Source organism: Carassius carassius, chromosome 43 (genome assembly GCF_963082965.1).
Source record: "Carassius carassius chromosome 43, fCarCar2.1, whole genome shotgun sequence".
Lineage (NCBI taxonomy): Eukaryota > Metazoa > Chordata > Actinopteri > Cypriniformes > Cyprinidae > Carassius > Carassius carassius.
The window spans coordinates 3559044-3579062 of record NC_081797.1 but is presented as its reverse complement, the minus strand read 5'-3'; the positions used below and the strand labels follow the sequence as shown (position 1 = coordinate 3579062).

Below are 20019 nucleotides of genomic sequence, written 5' to 3'. Positions count from 1 at the left end.
AAGTGTGTGTGTGTAGGATGTCTTTATTGGATAATTTAACGCTAAATAGGCAAAACCTATTATAGATATCAGAAAATTAATGTATTGCTTTTTACCATCTGATTAGAAATACACCATGATTTCTTTTTATTTTTGATTCGTTTGGATTGTGCCCTAAATTACAGCAAACTCAAATAGCACTGATACACAAATGAACAAATACATAAGAACATGATAGCATTTTAATTTATAATTTTCCCTCGTTTTTTTTTTTTTTTGACAAACATGTTTTCTGACTTTTCAAATCACGCACACAAACACACACTTTGAAATGATACCTTTTATTAACAGTCCAGAGTAAATCTGACACTCTGTGAAGTGAATTTTGTAGACAGACAACATCCCCAGATTTTCTATCTTTCCATCCCATTTGTAGCAGCTCCCGTGTACACTTCAAATTTATAACATTTAACACTATATTTAAATACATTTGTGACAAGGTAGTCCCATTTTTTCTTTTTTAAAAGCAGGAAAATAAACATGAGCCCTCAGCAGCAGGAAACTGAGAATGGGCATCATCTTTTGTGTAATCTAAATAACACATTCTGCTCTTTTTCTTCTCCAGTCTAACCTACTTACATACAGACTTTTAAAAGCTTTATTAAAGTGAGCTCAAAGTAAAAAAGAAAACATAAAATCGACGACAAAAAAAAAAAAAAAAAATAGGAAAAGAAAAAATATATACATCTGCTTATCAATTGCCCAGATTTCCCAAACGTGGTGGAGAATGCCAGACAGCAGAGCTAGTGCGTTTAAAGAAGCGAGGTTTAGTCCGCCTGAAGATCGCCTCCAGTTTGGGAGGTTCAGGTTCTCCAAAATATGAATGGAGATCTAGTGGATTGTAATATTGCTTCATGACGGCTTGCTGCAATTGCATACCTGCAAAAAACACGTCACAATAGAGGAATACAGTAAATACTTTCAAATAAACATATGAACAGAGTTATGACAGTCCAGATTGAACAAAGTAAACTGCAACTTCATATAAACATACCCTCAGCCCAGGACGGGATGGGTTTCCTGGGTGCAGATTCATCATCTGTTGAGTCGTCGCTGTTCTGGTCCATGCCATAATCTTCAGGATTCACTAAAACATTCACTTTCTGGCCCTTTGGGGTGATCTGGTATGATTGTGGAGATTGCTGCAAAGTATAAAACAAGAGATGGGGTGAGAAATCAGCTGTTACATACATCAAGATGTTTTGTGCCTCAAGTTATAAGAACTCTGCCTAGATTACAAGGAAAAAAAAAATCAAACTGGAAATTTTAGTCTTCATCGCTTTGCTTCTCTGGGAACTATTCTGTGCTTAGTAATGTAATGTGACACATTCCCTCCTTCAGCGGTGGAAAAAGACACAATCGTTGCCGTGACCTCACCTCAATGTCCACAGTCACGTTGAGTCCAGGTCCGAGATCTACGGTCTTATTGTGAGCAGTTCCTTTCCCAACTGGAGTACTTAGAACAGAGTTCTGTGGATGGAATAAGAGTTTTAGTAAATATCTACTAGATGCATATTTATTAAATGCTTTGCATTTAGTACAAAAAATAAAATAAAAATAAAGCACAGGCATTTACCTCAATATCTACGGTCTTTTTTAAAGCTGAACTTTTAGTTATAGTTGTGTTGTGCATGTTAGCTGCTTGTGTTTTTGCGGCAGAGATCTGTTAATAAAAAATTCAAATGGATTTGCAAAGTACCAAATGTAACTTATAAATAAAATGCATGTATGAACAATAAGAATAAGAATAAAAAAGGAGAAGTGATTCATAATATATACACACAAACAAAAAATCTACACAAGCATATTTGACATGCTTATTGATGGTGTGTGTGTGTGTGTGTTTGTTTGTGTATACACACACACACACAAACACATAAACATACAGTGGGGAAAATATTTATTTGATCCCCTGCATATTTTATAAGTTTGCCCACTTACAAAAAAAAGAAGGGTATGTAATTTGTATGGTAGGATTATTTTAAATGTACAGAGAGAATATCAACCAAAAACAGTACAAAAAGGTTCTTCTTGAGCCACTCCTTTGTTGCCTTGGTGGTATGGTTTGGGTCATCGTCATCAGAGGTGGAAAGTAACGAATTACATTTACTCGCGTTACTGTAATTGAGTAGCTTTTTTGTGTACTTCTACTTTTTTAAGTATTTTTTTTAATCTGTAATTTTACTTTTACTTAAGTATATTTAGTTTGAAGTATTGTACTTCGCTACATTTTAAAACACATTAATTACTGAGTAAAAAAAAATCGCTCCCTGGAAGCTATGTCAGTAAATAATGGGCAGGAGGGCAAACTGGCGCTAAAATCACAAGACAGATGCAGACGGACAAAACAGGCGTTAGTGGTGCAGACACCGCTGAAAACGAAACCCCGTCATATTCTGAAGTTGAACTTGAAGGAAATGAAGTGAACCCCTGCCCATATTTATACTCTATTATGCTGTGTATGCTGTGCTTGCCTAGGGAGACCAAACTAGCAGTTTATAAAATCTCGACAAGACATCAACCCCACGTAATGTAAAAAAAAAAAAACAACGGTCAAATATGTACTATTGTGTATTATGTATTGTGTTAATCAGCTACAAGTCGGCTGACTCGATTTTCTTCTCATACATTCCCGCAGCGTCACAGTGCATTTCCCTAAAGAAGCCGAGCGACTTCAATGGGGCTTTCTTTGAACAGTTTTTTTCTGTGCTCCGAAGCTAGACGGTCATTGGATAAATGCTGCGATTATGTCCCGCCCACGGACGCTCAGCGTCTCTGGAGGTGAATGAGGACTGGGCTTCCGCGTGATGATTGGAGGATCTGTCGATCTCCTTTTGACTGACAGCGGTCTGCACCATAAGAAGTCGGTGAAGCTGTTTCACGCTCAGTCCCATGATCGCGGATTTCTCAAGTGTATTCGAAAGACAAACTGCGGCAATATTTCTTGATATTTGTAAAATGCAGAACCACCACAAAATTGAATTGGTAACTAAGATTGAAAATGTGCGCGCGCACGCACACACACACACACACTATAGCCATCTAGTGGTTAAAGTGATTTATTACCATTTTTAAACTGAATTTCCCCAAAAATGGGCAAAAATCTTACATTAAACCTTATAAAATTATCCATGGTATCCCCATGTATGAAAGTTAGAAATCTGGGTCTTTTATGAAGTGAATTTTACCTGAAATGCTTTTTTCTTTTTTTGTAAAAAAAAAAAAGCCTATTTAAATAAATATTTATTTATTTATAGAAATGTAAAAGATTTAAATCCTCCAAAAACTGTACAAAGTTTAGTAAAAACATAATTGAACAGAGTAAAATTATATTTGTAAAAAATTTAAATATTTTACTATTACAAAATGAAATGTTATTGTCTGAGGTCAAAAAGACCCCGAGTGTCATTACAAATGAAGACCATCAGAGGGTTATAATGTAGGCCGAAAATGAGCTTCCCCTCTTTGAAAGACCAGCAGCCGCCAATGATATATATATATATATATATATATTTATATTTATATTTATTAAATATATATTTATATTTATATATATATATTTATATATATATATATATATATTTTTTTTTTTTACAACAGGACAGCAAACTAAGAGACTTGCGTTTTAGACACCATATTGCCGGTTTTTGCTCTATTTCTACAACAAAAATTTATTCCAAACACAGCCACCAAAGCAAAATTTTGCATCTCTGAGCAACATGACAGTGTTTCGTTTCTGAATGAATCAACCGTTTAAATGATTTGGTTCAATCGCAATGACTCACTTATTAACAGTGACTTGCTGACACATACTGGCCATTTTAATTTCACATTTAAAGTATCTTTTGATTTTTTTTTTTTTTTATAATTAAGTTTTTATAATTTCAAATGAGTATTCAACATTTTATGTCTGGCATATCAAAACATTATTCATGCATTGGTAACTGCAGGTTAAATGCATTCTTGTCCTGCACTAAACAGTGTGTAAATACATCTAAATGCCACGTCCGATGAAGCTTTTGCATTTCCTCTGTATTGAAAAGATGAGTTTGTTGATAATGATTTGCCTGGTAACAGCCCAAATGTTTTATTATTCTAAATAACTGATTCCTTTAATTAAAAACAACTAGTTTGAGGTTAATATACCTATCCCAGGGGTGTTAAACTCAGTTCCTGGAGGGCCGTAGCCCTGCAGAGTTTAGTTCTAACCCTGCTCCAGCACACATATCATGTAGTTTTCAAATAAACCTAAATGATTAGATTAGCTGGATCAGGTCTGTTTAATTAGGGTTATATCTAAACTGTGCAGGACTGTGGCCCTCCAGGAACTGAGTTTGACACCCTTGGCCTGTCCCATTTTGACTCCCTCCCACTGTTAAAATGTAACTAAGTAATTTTTACTCCGAGTAAATTTTAAATGAGCTACTTTTTACTTTTACTTGAGTTGATTTTTTAGACTGGTACTTTTACTTGTACTTAAGTAAAATTTCATTAATGTAATGGTACTTTTACTTGAGTAGAATATTTTTGTACTCTTTCCACCTCTGATCGTCATGCTGACAGACCCATCCATGACCCATCTTCAGTGTTCTGGCTGAGAGGTGGTGGTGGTTCTCCTAAATTTGACAGTACATGTCCATTTGCCCCTCAATGCGGTGAAGTCGTCTTGTACACTTAGCAGAAAGCTTCAAAACATAATGTGTCCACCTCCATGCTTGACTGTAAGGATGGTGTTCTTGGGGTTACTATCAGTATTTCTCTCCCTCTAAACACAGCGAGTCAAGTTAATGCCAAAGAGCTCAATTTTGGTCTCATCTGACTGCAGCACTTTCTCCCAAACTTTCTATAAATCATTTGTATGTTCTTTGGAAACTTTAAACGGGCCTGTACATGTGACTTCTTGAGCAGGGGGACCTTGCGTGAGCTACAGGATTTCAGTCCATTGCGGTGTAGTGTGTTACCAATGTTTTGCTTGGTGACTATGGTCCCAACTGCCTTAAGATCATTACCAAGCTCCTCCTGTGTAGTTCTGGTCTGATCCCTCATCTTTCTCATGATCATCCTTACCCCACGAGGCAGTAAGGAGTAACTTCTTAAAGTGACTGATCTGTGTTCCACATGGGCACAGAACCAATAAGTGGGAGCCAGAATTCTCGCTGGTTGGTAGGGCATCAAATCAATCTCCAACCTTTAATGTGGTTTTTTCTTTCTTTCTGGTCTGTATTCTGTTGCTATCCGTTAAAATAAACCTATCATAAAAGTTACATACCCTTCTTTGTAAATAATTTGCCCAATGTACACAAATTAAATTTAGTTTTATTTGGATATTGTCAGGTAAAAATCTAAACAAAATATAAATTACACGAATAACTTAAAAGTAAAATGAGATTGTGAATTAGCCACTAACTGAATGAAGTTAGTTGAAGTGGTAAAATTACTACATTCAAATAAGTTACTAAATTAAATGGAAAAAAGTAAAAAAAAAAAAATATATAGAAATCACACACACTCTTTAACTTATAAAAAGGACAAATGTACAATCATGTAAATGCATGTAAAAGCCAACTCAAAATGACTAAATACTATCCACCTTTTTCTTGCCTTTCTATGGGTCTAGCTTCCAGTCTCATCCACGTCCAGCTATTTTTAACTGTACAAAACAGTTTGTTTTGCTGCTTAATATTGAAAATTGGCGTCTTGCCATATTATTTTAGTGTATTATCTTAATTATGAACACACTGGTTTGTGGTGCAAACAGATACATTTGTTATTTTTGTCATTTACGTATAGCGGTTAATGATCCAGAACCCTCACCCATAGGCTTACTTCCACGTTAAGGAAAAAGGTGGATCTGAGGATATAATAAATACTAAAAAACAAGGGTAATTGACTTTAGGTGTTGGTAGTTACCTGTGCTGTAACTGTAGGGGGCGCCGGGGCGGAGGCTGCAGCCGCACGTTTCTGTTGGGCTTCCCTCTCCTCTTCAGCCTTCCGATGCTCTTCCTGTTAAGGGAACAAACTAATTTGATGAGATTATGGGAATGTTAACACAAGTGTCCTAAGCAGGGGGGTGGGACCAGTGGCTTGATTTTGGCCCAGTGGCATTCCACATGATAGAAATAGAAAAACTAACCATCTACACATCTTGTTGCATATTTTATGACAAAAAATAACAAGAGTCATTAGAACAACAAACAAAATCCTTACCATTTTCCTCTTCTCCTCCATCTCCATCCTCTCTTTCTCTCTGGCTGCTCTCTCCAGTTCCTTCTGAAGAGCAATAGCCTTCTCTCTCTCTAGTCTTTCTCTGCAAAGACACAAGTGTGTATTTAGTAACTCTGAATGCCATGCTTTCATTTCAACCAAGTGCACGACAAATGACCACCAACTTTTCAGCTGCCGCCTGTCTTTCTCTTTCCCGCTCTCGTTCGCGCTCCCTCTCTTTCTCCCGCTCTTGTTCCCTCTTCAGCTCCAGAGCACGTGTGGCCTCGGCCAGTTTGCGGGCTCTCTCTCGCTCCTCTTCAGCCTTGCGTTTGGCCAGCATCTCCTGGTGCCGCCTCTCCTCTTCCTCCTGAAGAAAAAGACAAGTATATAAATGGTTAACTACAATTAACTTTTGGTTAAGTTTGGGATCAGTACAAATAATAATAAAAAATAATAATCAGACAGAAACGTTTCTCGGTTCAGTGTACTTGTGATCCGAAAACCGATGCAACCGGTTCTTGACTTCAGAACGAGAAACGCTCCGGCAGTGGGCGTGTACGTTCATTATCTGGCTCTGCTGCATAAATTTTCCCCCGGCCTTTATTTGTCCGTGTTGACCACGCCCCCAGCCACTATAAGAGGCCGGCGTTTATTTGACTACCGGCGTTTATTTGACTACCGGTTTTTATTTGAGGAATTACGGTATAATATATATATATATATATATATATATATATATATATATATATATATATATATATATATATATTATATTATATATATATGCACAAAATTTATCCAATGTGACCGTAAAACATTTATATAATCATAGTAACATTTCCATTTCTAATAAATTTTTCTTTTAAAATTTCTATTCAAAGACTGAAAAACACAGAAACTTAAAATAATGTTGACGCAGCACAACTGTTTTCAACTTTTATAATACGGTAATAAAGGTTTCTTGAGCAGCAAATCAACATCATATGATGATTTCTAATGGATTATGTGACATTAAAGACTGGAATAATGACACTGAAAATTCAGCTGTCCATCAAACGAAAAATATATTCAAACAGAAAATAATTTTCAATTGTAATATTTCAGAATATAACTGTTCACTATATAGTAGATAAAATAAATGCAGCGTTGATGAGCATAAGAAATGTAAATCTATATATATAAAAATCAATTTGGTATTGGTTCGAAAAGGAAAGTTGTTGCAGAAGAATAAATACACAATTTGTTTGAAAAGTAAACTTCCATTATTTGAGGTCATCTATCACCTACACATTGACTCTCCACTTTGATTGCTGAGGTTGACTTACAACTTGCTGAAGTTTCTTTTGTCTGGCTGTCTCCTCCTGTTTCTTGCGGAGATCCAGCTCTTCCTGTCTTTTAGTGGCCACCTTCTTCTTGGCTTTCTCCTCAGCCAACCGCTCAACACGCAGCTGAAAGAAAGAGAGAGAGAGAAACAGACACAATAGAGATTTGATGAATACTAATCACTGTGTCTACATTCCATAGAATTGATTTGCTGAAATCAAAACAGGGATGATAATAGGTGAGCGCCAGCCAATGAAACTCGTTTGCGTTGTATTAGTTCCGCCTACTACCAGAGAACCTGGCAGTTCTTAAAAGCTGAAGAATTCCAAAAAGGAACGCTGTTATTTTGACAGGGACATACAGCAAAGAATATCGTTCACCAGTAGCATGTCAATTCTGAATGCATGCAAGACTCTCTCGCTCTTTCTGCTCTCACCAAAGCAATGGAGAGTCGTGCGCCTTTACACTAGAGTTTACAGTACGTCAAATACAGGTGCACTGCGCAAACTTTCAGTTGAACTGAAAAAAAAGCACAGATTGCTTGACGGATGAGTGAAACTCTGAAGCGCTCAGTCTGGAAAAATATGCAAAAATGTATACTTAGCCTCCAAATCACTTTCAGCCTTTGCTAATATCAGACATCATTTGGTCTCAGAGAGTGATGATTAAGCTGTATATGTGAGTGATTTACTCGGAGGGTTGCTTAAGTACCATATCATTTTTCTTCTCCAGCTGTGCCATCTTTTCCTCAATCTTCTTTTTCTTTTCCTGCTCCTTCTCCTTTTCACCTTTCACTCGAGCCTCAACAACCCGCTTCAAACGTTCGTCCCGCTTCCTAAAGCAGACAGAATTCACTTTTGAGTCCTGATTTGCATTCACACTCAATCTAGATTAATAATTACGATTCATTCAATAGTACAAAATCGATCAACGGCAAACACACACAGAAAAAGCACCTTCTCCCACCTTTTCATTTCTTCCTGTTTCTTTCGTCTCTCCTCCTCAATCTTTTTCTTTCGTTCATTCTCTTGTTCTATTTTCTTGTTCAAGGCGTCCCATTTCTGCCGTTCTCGCTCCTGGAGGAAAAGTGGTAATTTTAGAGTATTCATTTAAAAAAAAAAAAAAAAAAAAAACCTAAAGCAATTAAGTGAGTGACTGAGGTTTCAAACAAGGATGATGGAAGCTAGAGTTAAACAACATAAGGACATGGATTTTTGCTTTACGTGAGAAACATGGATAAAAAGAGACAGATTTCTTGCTTATGTCTCAGACACAAAAATGGGTGAATGTGAACTTCCCCAACCACAAAGACACACACCACCTGAATGACGAGGTTAATCGGACAAATTGCGAATGGTACGGTGTCATTTCAGCTTTGTGACAAAGTGCCTATTAAATGAATTTCAGTACGAGTTTCACTCTTGTTCAAATGCTTGGGATCAGTATATTTAGTTTTTTCTCTTATATTCACACAAAGGCTGCATTTATTTGATCAAAAATAAAGTAAAAACTGCAATACCGTAAGATAGGCTTGCCGCGATAGACTGTGCTGCAACACTGCAACACCAGTTGGGCAAGGAAAGATTTTTTTTACAGTAATAAAAATAATTTCAGTAAAAGAACAGACACTACAATTAAGCTAAACGACAGTTGCATCACAGATCAGATTTAATTTATCCAGTGAGGAAATTGAGTCGAGCTCACTGACAAGAAAAGTGAGGCGAGTCAGACAAGAAGACCATGGTGGATGATTGAGATATGAAATGAAAAAGTTATTTTGGATTTTTAAAAGCCTGTTGACTTTTGCCGTCTAAGGTGATGTTGGAAGTTTTTTTAAAACATTAGTTTCTTATTGAATTGGTTCCACAGTGACTGCTGATTTTTATTTTATTTAAACTTTGTGTAACTCTATTTGACATCTAGGTGTATGCTGTGCCTCCAAGCTTTCTTACTCTTTTTGCTAATAAACGTTCTATGTTTCTTATTTTTTATATATAGGCTAAAGTAAGTTTAGCCCCATTTTCTCAGGACTCTTAAGATTAATAAAGTTCAAAAGAACAGCATTCATTTAAAATAAAAAGGTTTGAATTATTTATAAAGGTCTTCACTTTCATTTTTTTATCAATTTAATAGAAACTTGCTGAATAAAAGCATTCATTTCTTTAAAAACCATCTTACCAACCCCAAACTTTTGAACAGTACAACCAAATGGCCACTTTTGAAATAGTTGTGACTGAAATGGAAATGACCTCAGTCTTGATTCACTGTTTATACTCACCACAGAGCCAGAGCCCAACTGAGGGGGAAAGACAGGAAGTACAATTACCAACTAAATAACTTCTACTTGGAGAAGCACATTAGCAAATATTTATAGTCAATGCAAACAAAACATATTAGACTACTCTGAAATACAGAAATATCCCTGCTCACCTTGGTGTCAGTTTTGGTGGCAGATTGTTTGATGAAGGATTTTATGATGGTGCTGCGGCCCAGAGACCCAGGCGTCATCATAAGCATCTGGTTCTTCTGCACCGTTTGCAAGAACGATCGCATGTGTGGAGCAGTACTCTACAGGGACACAACAAATGGACACATAATGGATTGTCTGGTCCAATCCAAGACTCGCTAATCATTGTCAAGAAATCTTTAAAAATCCTTTTTACATAATGCAAAAAACCCCACAGATAACCACAAATACGCTTTTCCTCTCAACAAGAATCAAAAGACTGTTGTGGCTTCATAATGGATTAGTTTTGGTGGATGATCAGCATTACAGTGGGTCAGATACACATACCGTGAGGCACTTCTTCGGAGGGGATTGTTTCTTCTTGGGTGTGGTGCTTTCCTGAGCTGCATGACGCTTTGAGCCTGAACGCGTATGCCTGATGGAAAAGCACAAAGACTATTAGAAAACACTCGGCATAAATCCACCAACTATAATGAGGAAAACAAATTAGCAGTGAGCTCACCTGTCATCTCCTTTGGATTCTGCTCCATCTGTTTCTACAGGAAAATAAGTAAATGAATATCAAAACCTTATTTGTCAACCCAATTACATGCTCCATTTTCAATATCAGCAGATCTGTTAGACATGTACCAGTTTCTGAAGTGCGGGCCATGGATCGTGTGAAGCGACAATTCTCAGTGGTGCTAGATTCAGCAATCTCTTCTGGAAGTGTGTCTTTTACCTTAGATTCCATTTCTTCAGTCTTTTTGGGTTCAAGTTCCTACGAAATCATCCAGCCATCAGTTATTTACAAATTGCAATAAAATAGTTTCTAACATCATACCAACTGTGTTTGCTTATGGCCTGTTCACACTTAGAACTATATAGAGTACTGTGCAAGAGTTCAAGGCCATTACTATTTTCACCAGTTATTTCAACATTTGCTTTAATGTGTTAGTAGGAAGTATCCTTTTACAAAACTCATTTTCCATTAATCGAATTAATCCAGTGAGATTTTTGTATACACAAGCACTCTGAAATCGGCCAGTGATACACACAGAGATCTGATCTAATGTTCATCCAGTCCATCGGATTGCTGTCAAGGTTTGTGTAATTCATCAGCGGCAAAAACTTGTTCGAAAAGTGATCTATTATATTGTTCCTCCATAACATCATCGTAACAGCTCTGTTGTGATCTTCTTAAATTTAGAAAAATGTATCAAACTTTATCCTTCTGGTTATTGTCCTTGCTGTGAATGGGCCTTAAATCTTGCTCGTGTCTTTTTTTTTATCAAAGGTAAATAAAAACCACAGCAGAAAGTTCTTCTCACCTCAGTTTGGACTATTTCTGGTTCAGGTTTGGTTTCAGTAGCTGGTTCAGGTTTAGTTTCAGTAGCTGGTTCAGTGACCATTTGCGGTGCATCAACCCTAAAACAGAACAGTGAAACAGTGTTTAAAAGATCTCGACTGTTAACTGAAAGGTTATGGTTTTGAATCCCAGAAGAAACAATTCAACAACTGAAACAGAAAGTAAAAGCACTCACTGTTCTTCTTTGTTCTCCATTTCCTCAGTTTCAATATCCATACAGATATCTTCTGGAAAGAGCAATGGAGATATAAGTGACAAAGCTAACAAAGAAATGTAATCACTTTAAACGGCACAAATGATAAATCGATAAATCCTATTAAAGGCATTCAAACCGACCTCGAACCATTGCAACTGTAGTTGGCGACTCTAAATGATATGATAGTTTTGTAGCGGTGACTGTAAATGTAAGTGTCTCACCGCTGACAGAGCTGCTGCAAGTCGAGGTTCCCAGTCTGGCTTTCTTCTTCAGGAAAGAGCGCCGAGATGCCCTGCGAACAGCTTCCTGGGTCATGCTCTGCCTGAGGCCCACCAGAGAACGGCGTACCACCAGCGAGCGCCGAGCTGATCCCTGAGGTGTCGTCTGCAACCCAAATGCAGCGATGGGGATTTTATTAGCGGATCGGCCCGGAGACACACCAGCATTCAGCAGCAAATCTGCACTCAGACGCTCTGAGGAGGGAATCTTCACCACGGCTTCAGACACCAGGATCTGATCCTGATTGGAGCCAGAATCCTGCACCTCAATGGCTTCATTCACATCTGGAACGCTCTCTGACACTTCTTCCACCTCCTTAGCTTTGGTGCCTTTGTTACGGGTGCTACGCTTGACAGGTTCGGTTTCAGCCGGGGCAGTGGTTTTGTTGCGACGTGTGCGACGAGAAGGTTCCTCCATCAGGCTCTCAGAGCTGTCTGTCGGCACGTGTGTCGTAACTAGCTCAGAGAGGGTGGTCAGGGTCATCTGGACTGACGAGCGACGCAGGTTGCTGCGTTTACCCTTGGAGAAACTACAGAGAGACAATGACATCATACTACATTGTACAAGGGAAAAAAACCTGCTAATTTGAGTTTGCATTTCGGGAATCAAACCCATGACCTTCACAGTGCTGGCACCATGTTTCACTGTTGAGCTATGAGAACATAGGTCTGCATGCATTTGCATATGTATATATATTTATATATGTATATACACATATATATATATATATATATATATACACATACACAAACACACACACACACACACACACATATGCATACATACACACACAGTTTTTTTTAATAGTAAAACAGACACAGGAAATCTACAGTGGTTTAAAATTACAATTTATCCAGAAACTTATTTAAAATTACTTTTTAAAAAAAATAAACATTGTAGCCCTACAGGACCACAGGATATCTTTATAAAACCATCTAGATTGTAGAAATCGAAACAAAACAAATAACTCAGTCTAATGAAATATGAATATCAACAGATAAAATGAATATCAACTGTAAAATGTTTCTGTACCAAGCAAATTAACAAAGACTGTAAAATCCTTTACCGTCTTTTGCAGCGAGACTCGTTGAGCTCCATCGACACTCTCTTCCTGCGGTTTGTCTTTTTCTGTGATGGAGTCTTTGGCATGAGTTCTGGCTCGGTGCTGAAGTCACTACAGCACAACAAAACGTGTTCTTTATGAGCATGTCTAATAACCTGAATAGTTTGCTTCTTTGTTTTCAAAGCCATGCCAGCTTCTGTGGTTATATTCATGACAAGAAAAATGTATTGCCTAATTCAGGCATTTACAATTAATTTTTGCTGAAAACGCAAACTGAATTTGACTCAATTTTGTTAAAACTCTTCAAAAGAGTGAACCGAATAATAATTTCTTTTTAAAAAAGTTCTCACACAGTGTTAAACCCAGCACAGTCTAATAAAACATTCTTCATGGAAAAAGGCTTTTACACAAAAAGTGACAAGCCACTAGTGACGATGTGTCAACAGTATTAAGTGTGTAACATACTCCACCTTACATTTACAGTGTCTCTCACCTCGAAAACATGCGATACGCTTCCTGCTGGATCTCCTCCAGCCACACCATGTGGACACTGTCGATTTCATTAGTAAAACTCTGCAGTTTTCCATTAAAAACCTCCATGAGGGAGCGCGTGGTCTCCGGCAAGGAACTCATGGTGGCGTCCCTGGAAACACACAAGGAAAGCTCTGGGAATACTGACGAATAAAGACAATCTGCAAACATTGGCATTTCAGGGGATAAAATCGATTTGCATGCAAATGGTCACAAATAACTTTACGCTATGACCACTGGGCATTATTCCCAAGTTGTCATGCAATTGCTTTGTCGTGGCAAACTTGACAACAAAGAGGAAAAGGCCCACACTCGTTTATAATTACATGCATCTCATTTGCTTCCAGATCTAGCATTGAAAACGCTTTATATGACATCGATTATCTTACAACAAAGAAATCGAGAATTTCAACGGCGTTTTTCCAGACAATGGAAAACTATTTCACTGATTTATGATCCAGGAAACGTTAGATTACTTCGTAACGTTACTAAACATTTAACGTTATGATCTAACATTTTTACAGACACGTGTAAAAACATTTAATCTAATTCTGCTTTTATAAATGAAATCCTTATTCCGATCGCAGTCCAGACACAGCCGCAGATGCACATGCTTGAATAAGATAAACTAATAACGTTATATATTACGTTTCAGCTGTTACCTTTATGGCGTAAGTATATTACATTTACACAAAATAGCATAGGAATAACTAAAATGTGAGTTTATTTCTGACCTTTTTACGAATCCTTAACGAACCTAGCTAACGTTAATCTAACCAGCAGCACAGTAACGGCATCCAACGTTACCTCTTTAGCCTGTATGCACGATAGCGCTGCAAAAACAAAGATTTGATGATCCAAAGTTATAATCCTGGCTTCTATTATGTTAATAAACATTGGATGTTAATTTAACATGACAAAATACTTCGGCTCCACTCACTCTTGTTTTCCTGCCACCCGCTCAAACGGTTTAAAATTCTGCTCTGACAAATAATGACTACGAACCGCCGATTCTGGGCGGGACCTTATAATCAGTGCATGCAATTAGACAGTACTGCTGTCTGTCAATGCAAATTTATCCAATCACAATCAAGAGGAATTCGAGCTGTGCTCTCATTGGATGATACGCATGCCTGTCATTGATTCAAACCGTCCAATGCAGGCAGAGAGCGGTGAAGTCCCCGCCTCCATCGTGACGTCGGCCTGTTTGACATTCCGTGTGAAAACAGAGCAAAACGTAACGAGTTCCGCGCTTTGATATCAGTGTCGTTCAATTTATTAAACATAAAACTAAATGACGACAGAGTTAAAATGTATATAGAATAGTTCTTGAAATTTCTACACCGTTTTGTATGTAGTACAAAAAATTAATTATTAGGATTAAATAGGAGCTTCACACTGTTACCATGGTAACAGATGCAGCTAGCTTGCTAGCGTGGTAAACACGGCTCCTCTATGTGTCTTACTCGATAACGAGCATTATTGGTAATACTTTCGTGTTTTATTTTTCGTTTGAAATCCAAAAATAGACGCACCATACTGAAACGACAGTGTAGGTGAGTTTGTAAACTCGCCACGTTGACTATCATTGTTAATTGTTAATCTGATCACTCTGAGATTATAAGATTTTCTTTCTAAACAGTATAACGTTAAATATATCACATTTTTCTTTAATCAAACTGTTTATATGTGCTTTGTTTGACGCATATGATTATAATACAATATATTGTTCTATAGTTTATAGCTTTTTCAACATGAAACCAATGATTTACCATGGTTTTTAAACAATACCATGGTGTTTTTAACAGTATCTTGGCGCACCTTGTAAACACTGTGCTATATGAATAAAATACCATGATATTACCATCTAATACTGCAACCGTAGCATGGTTTTTGCCCACAGTATCTTTTTATATGGGGTTTATAATACACTTTGTTCAGTCTGTTTGAATAAATCATGATCAAACCGAAGTTTCACAAACTAAACGTGCACTGGACAGTTTGACCTGTGCCTCTGTCATTATCAAATAACTCTAATTCTCTTTGCAGGATTTATTTTTAGAGGATGAACGAAACACGCAAGGTGTATCAGAACCTGAAGCTCAGGTAAACGACAGTCCGCTGATGGAGATGTGCCATCACAGACCATGAAGAAGATATTCAACTTCAAGAAGAAGAAGGGCTCCCCCAGCCCCTCTGAGACGGGGAGCGTGCTGTCGGCCAGCTACGATGTGAAGGATAAAGCCCTCGGGAAGGTCCATAAGGCTGCGCTCAGCGGAGATGTGGTCAAACTCAGACAGCTGGCCAAAAAGAATGATTTAAACCAGTTGGATAAGGAAAACAGGTAATGGTTGATGAACTGAAACTGTTTTGTTTGTAGTGGACAAAGCAAAATGAAAATACGAAATCTTACGACTGACAGAGATTTTCACATGGAAGATTGAACTTGCCACTTAAACCCTGTTAGATTTGAATCTTATAGAAAGTGTGTGTAAGGCAGACTTCTACTTCAGGGCTCAGCAATAGGGATTTGGCCAGTAGTTGTATTACTTTTTTTTTTTTTACCCTCCCCTGCTAACATTTTCATTTTCCCAAATAAAAAACAATGACCCATATTATTTTTTAAGCAAATACTCTTGTATATTTGTTAGATATATTGGTATTTCTCATGAAATGTAACTTAACGTTCATTAAAAAAAATAATAATAATTTGCAAGTGTGCAATGTGCATATAAAATCTGCATTTGATCTGAATTTGTTTTAGATTTTTAAGTGCCTTGTTAATATTTTCTCTGGATTCACTACAAAAAAATAGTAAATTTCTTTAGCCATTTTAAGTAAAAGTTATTTTTCATTAAAATATGTTTTCTTTATAAAATCAAAATGTTCAACGAGTCAGAATTATTACATCTATAAAGTAACTGTTTCCGTGTTCAACATGAAAATTTGAGAATTGATGGGATTGTAAAAAAAAAGGGTGTTTTTATACTTAAATGCAGCTTGACCTAACACCAGTTTGCTTATTGGTTAAACAGCATGTTTTTTTGGAATAACCTTTATGATATTAAAAATGTTTATTAAAAGAGTAAATAGGGTCTATGTTGATTTCTCGTTCACAGTATGATGCATGAAGAATCATTTAATGGTAGCATTTGTTGATGCATACTCATATTCGTAGTCCTAGCAGCTTAATTCCTAAGACTTATTACACCGTGTTCTTTCAGAAGACACATTCATACACTACTGTTCAAAAGTTTGGGGTCTGTAATATTTTTTATGTGTTTGAAAGAAATCTATTCTGCTCATCAACCAAAAACAGTTATATTATGAAATGTTATTACAATTTAAAATATCTGTTTTCTATTTGTATATATTTTAAAATGTAATTACTGATACTGAAATACTGATAATAAAATACTGATTTGCTGCTTAAAATCATTTATTATTATTATCATCAATGTTGCTCTTGATACATTTTTCAGGATTCCTTGATGAATAGGTAGTTCAAAATAACAGTATTTATTTGAAATATAAATCTTTTGTAACACTATAAATGTCTTTTCTTTTCTTTGCTGAAGAAAAGTATTGGTTTATTCAAAAAACAAAACAACAACATTAACAAAAAAAAAAAACGTATTTGCTTCCAATAATTTGTATCTTCAGTAATGCTCTAATTCATCCTCTGTGATTGGACCCGCAGGACTGCACTGCACATCGCTTGTGCATGCGGACACACAGATGTGGTTCACTTCTTAGTGGAGAACAAAGTGAAGCTGAACTTATGCGACAATCAGAACCGCTCCGCCTTAATGAAGGTACATTCAGTTTGTTCTTGTGAAATCATATACATAGAAATAGTTGCTGACTGGTATGTCTTTTTTTTGTTATGCATGTCTGGTAGGCGGTTCAGTGTGAACAAGACCGCTCCGTCTCTTTGCTCTTGGAACATGAGGCTGACCCCAGCCTGGTGGACATCAGTGGAAACACAGCACTGCACCTGGCCGCCCGTATCCCCTCCCTCTCTGTGGTGCTGCAGCTCCTGGAACACTCCACCAACATCAACGCACAGAACAAGGTGAAACTATACTGGCCCACTTCAGATTATCACATTATTAAACACTACTACGGTACTAACTTTCTACTTAGCGTGTACTGCATAATATACACTAAGAAGCTTACTCATACCATTGGTTGAGCCAGATGCACTTATAGATACAAAAGCGATCTTCTTGCACATTGAAATGTAAGATAATTAATGCAGTCCAATCTTGTTTTGTTGTGGTTTGATTGACAGGATGGCAACACTCCACTGATGCTGGCTGTAATGGAAAACCATGCAGACATGACTGAGCTTTTACTGAAAGAGGGAGCGGATGTTAATGTCAAGAACCAGGAGCAACGGTTAGAATGACGCTCTTTAATGGATTAGTTAAATTTAATTTTAATTTAATTTAATTTAATGGATTAGTTCATCCAAAAGTGAAAGTGCTGTAGTCATCTTGGTATTGTTAGGAATTGTTCTAGTGTGCATTTAGGAAGATATAATGGAGAAATGTTATGAAATTGTGCTCTATTAATTTTATTTAAACTAAACAAACTTAATAAATAAACAGGAATTATAGGACTGATAAACAAATGGATAAATAAACAATAATTATATTATTTAATAATTATATTAAATAAATTAAGGCGTGATTCACATAAGTATTATTTTATCATTAACATTTTGAATTAGATTTAATTTAGTTTTTTTAAATAATTTATTGTGCATGTTAGTTATTTTATTAGTTTATTTTGTTGTCAATGTCATATTGTTGTTATATATGTTTTTATTATGTTTTTTTTTATATATTTTTATTTCAGTTTCATGTTTAGTAATTTTTTGTTAGTTATTGTTATATTTTTATTGTTTTTGTTTGCTTTATTTTTATAGAACATTTATTATGTTGGCTTTTGTAAAGTTTCATTTCAAGTTTTATTTCACTTTAAGTAATTTAATTACAAAATGAAAGTGAAAAATTTTGTCTTCACAACTAACTAAAGTAAAAAAAAAAATATTAATATTTTAAGAATAAATGTTATTTCAGTGAACATAAATGTCTTCTAGTATCTTTTTTGTTAATGATAACAACATGAATTCACATTCTGTCTGTGATTGTTAGGTCTGTGTTGATGATCGCTGCGTGCAAAGGACAGATCAGTATGGTGCGTTTGCTTCTGCAGTACGATGCTGACATCACGGTGAAAGATGATAAGGGATGGTCTTCTGATGATTATGCGGTCATGAATGGACACCACGCGTAAGGACTTTCTTCTTTTGCCTGCTTATATTTCAAACTCACCATTTGATTTTAAATAGTCCTTACTTAGTATTTTGGTATCACAACGAATGTTGGCAATTTGTGTCGCTACCTGTTTTTTTAAGCATTGAAAGTTGGGAACATTTGAAATGCTGATAGCGACATGTTCACATTGGCAATGTTTCATTAATGGAAAGGAACTTCAGATGTTTTGTGTGCGGTGAAAACAGAAAGCTTTGTTTGAAGCGTTTGATTGTAGGAGCTCAAATCAAGAATTGTTCTGTTCCAGATGTTCACATCTGATTATCGAGCATGGGACGAAGAGAAGATCCCTACAGTCACCTTCCTATTTCACTGGCAGCAAAAAGAAACAGACGTCTGTTCTCGGTAGTCTAATTGTGTTTAACTTAATTTGCATATTTGAAGGATTTCAGCGTTATTTGTATTTGTGTGTCAAGTATTGCTGCAGTGTTTTGATTCGGTTCTGTTTCCCCACTGTTATTCCACACTCATCAGGAAGCAGCTTCGCAGGAGCAGGGAAAGGTATTGCCAATGTGTGCCAACCAATGTTCTGTAGATCAGACACATGATTCTCAAAAATAAGAATTTGCTGAAAATTTACACATTCTCAGGCCATCCAAGATGTAGGCCTAGATGAGTTTGTTCTTTATCAGAACAGATCTGGAGAAATTTAAGATTACATCACTTGCTCAGCAATGAATCCTCTGCAGTGCATGGTTGCCGTCAGAATGAGAGTTCAAACAGCTGATAAAAACACCACATTAATTTCTCTAAATCTGTTCTGATGAGGAAACCAACTCATCTACATCATGGATGGCCTGAGGGGGAGTAAACTTTTATTTTTGGGTGACCTATTCCTTTAAGACACGATATTAAGATTAAATTGGTAAATCATGATGTATCTTGTCATAGGAGCTGTTCTTTTTTTGTGTGTCGTATGCTCACATGCTAGATTAAAGACCTACGTAATCACACCAAGAATGAAATATCTTTTGGTGTTCTAGCAGTTTATAAACAGAACTGTGTGTTGCCGGAGCTACTTCTCAGTGTTTATTTCTATGTAAATTTTGAACACAAAAAGTTACGAACTGCAGCTTTAACTATGTGGCAAGAAAATGTTTGTATTCACAATGGATTATTTTTTTTCCATGCTTGTCTTAAGCACAGATAATCCTTTATATTACTCTCCTCAGATACAGAAGAAAATACACACACAGACTCCATTAGCAGGTGAGATGGCACTGATAT

At 36.5% G+C, this 20019-nt stretch overlaps 2 protein-coding genes across 14 annotated transcripts in view; one reads left to right on the top strand and one right to left on the bottom strand.

Moving 5' to 3' along the window:
* Positions 1-304: 304 nt before the first annotated feature.
* On the bottom strand, positions 305-14491 carry incenp (inner centromere protein). Of its 13 annotated transcripts, none has more exons than XM_059536920.1 (21): positions 14391-14491; positions 13413-13562; positions 12923-13030; positions 11799-12385; positions 11557-11608; positions 11344-11440; positions 10664-10793; positions 10536-10563; positions 10361-10448; positions 9997-10134; positions 9845-9862; positions 8533-8642; positions 8278-8401; positions 7569-7691; positions 6429-6610; positions 6247-6346; positions 5950-6042; positions 1616-1702; positions 1417-1509; positions 1034-1181; positions 305-918 (listed from the first exon to the last, which is right to left on the bottom strand). In XM_059536920.1, the coding sequence occupies exons 2-21, from the start codon at positions 13550-13552 to the stop codon at positions 734-736; spliced, it is 2631 nt and encodes an 876-aa protein (XP_059392903.1). In that variant the 5' UTR covers positions 13553-13562; positions 14391-14491; the 3' UTR covers positions 305-733. The 13 variants fall into 13 exon arrangements, with proteins under 13 accessions (XP_059392903.1, XP_059392911.1, XP_059392902.1 ...); XM_059536928.1 differs by lacking the exon at positions 13413-13562 and adding an exon at positions 14258-14283 and having other exon boundaries at positions 14391-14490; XM_059536919.1 differs by having other exon boundaries at positions 14258-14428.
* A 1045-nt stretch (positions 14492-15536) lies between these two features.
* si:ch211-272n13.3 (ankyrin repeat domain-containing protein 26) overlaps positions 15537-20019 on the top strand; it is a 39898-nt gene continuing 35415 nt past the window's right edge. Inside the window, exons 1-8 of the mRNA XM_059536541.1 lie at positions 15537-15794; positions 17151-17265; positions 17352-17525; positions 17745-17851; positions 18613-18750; positions 19040-19137; positions 19267-19293; positions 19965-20001. Of these exons, the coding sequence (XP_059392524.1) occupies positions 15598-15794; positions 17151-17265; positions 17352-17525; positions 17745-17851; positions 18613-18750; positions 19040-19137; positions 19267-19293; positions 19965-20001 (893 nt within the window). The 5' untranslated portion in view covers positions 15537-15597. The remainder of the gene's footprint in view (positions 15795-17150; positions 17266-17351; positions 17526-17744; positions 17852-18612; positions 18751-19039; positions 19138-19266; positions 19294-19964; positions 20002-20019) is intronic.

Coding starts and splice junctions, on each gene's coding strand:
- incenp (XM_059536920.1), bottom strand. CDS start 13,552: ATGAGTTCCTTGCCGGAGACCACGCGCTCCCTCATGGAGGTTTTTAAT. Junction 13,031..13,412: donor GCGTATCGCATGTTTTCGAG/GTGAGAGACACT, acceptor GTTGTGCTGTAG/TGACTTCAGCACCGAGCCAG. Junction 10,449..10,535: donor GAATCCAAAGGAGATGACAG/GTGAGCTCACTG, acceptor CTTTTCCATCAG/GCATACGCGTTCAGGCTCAA.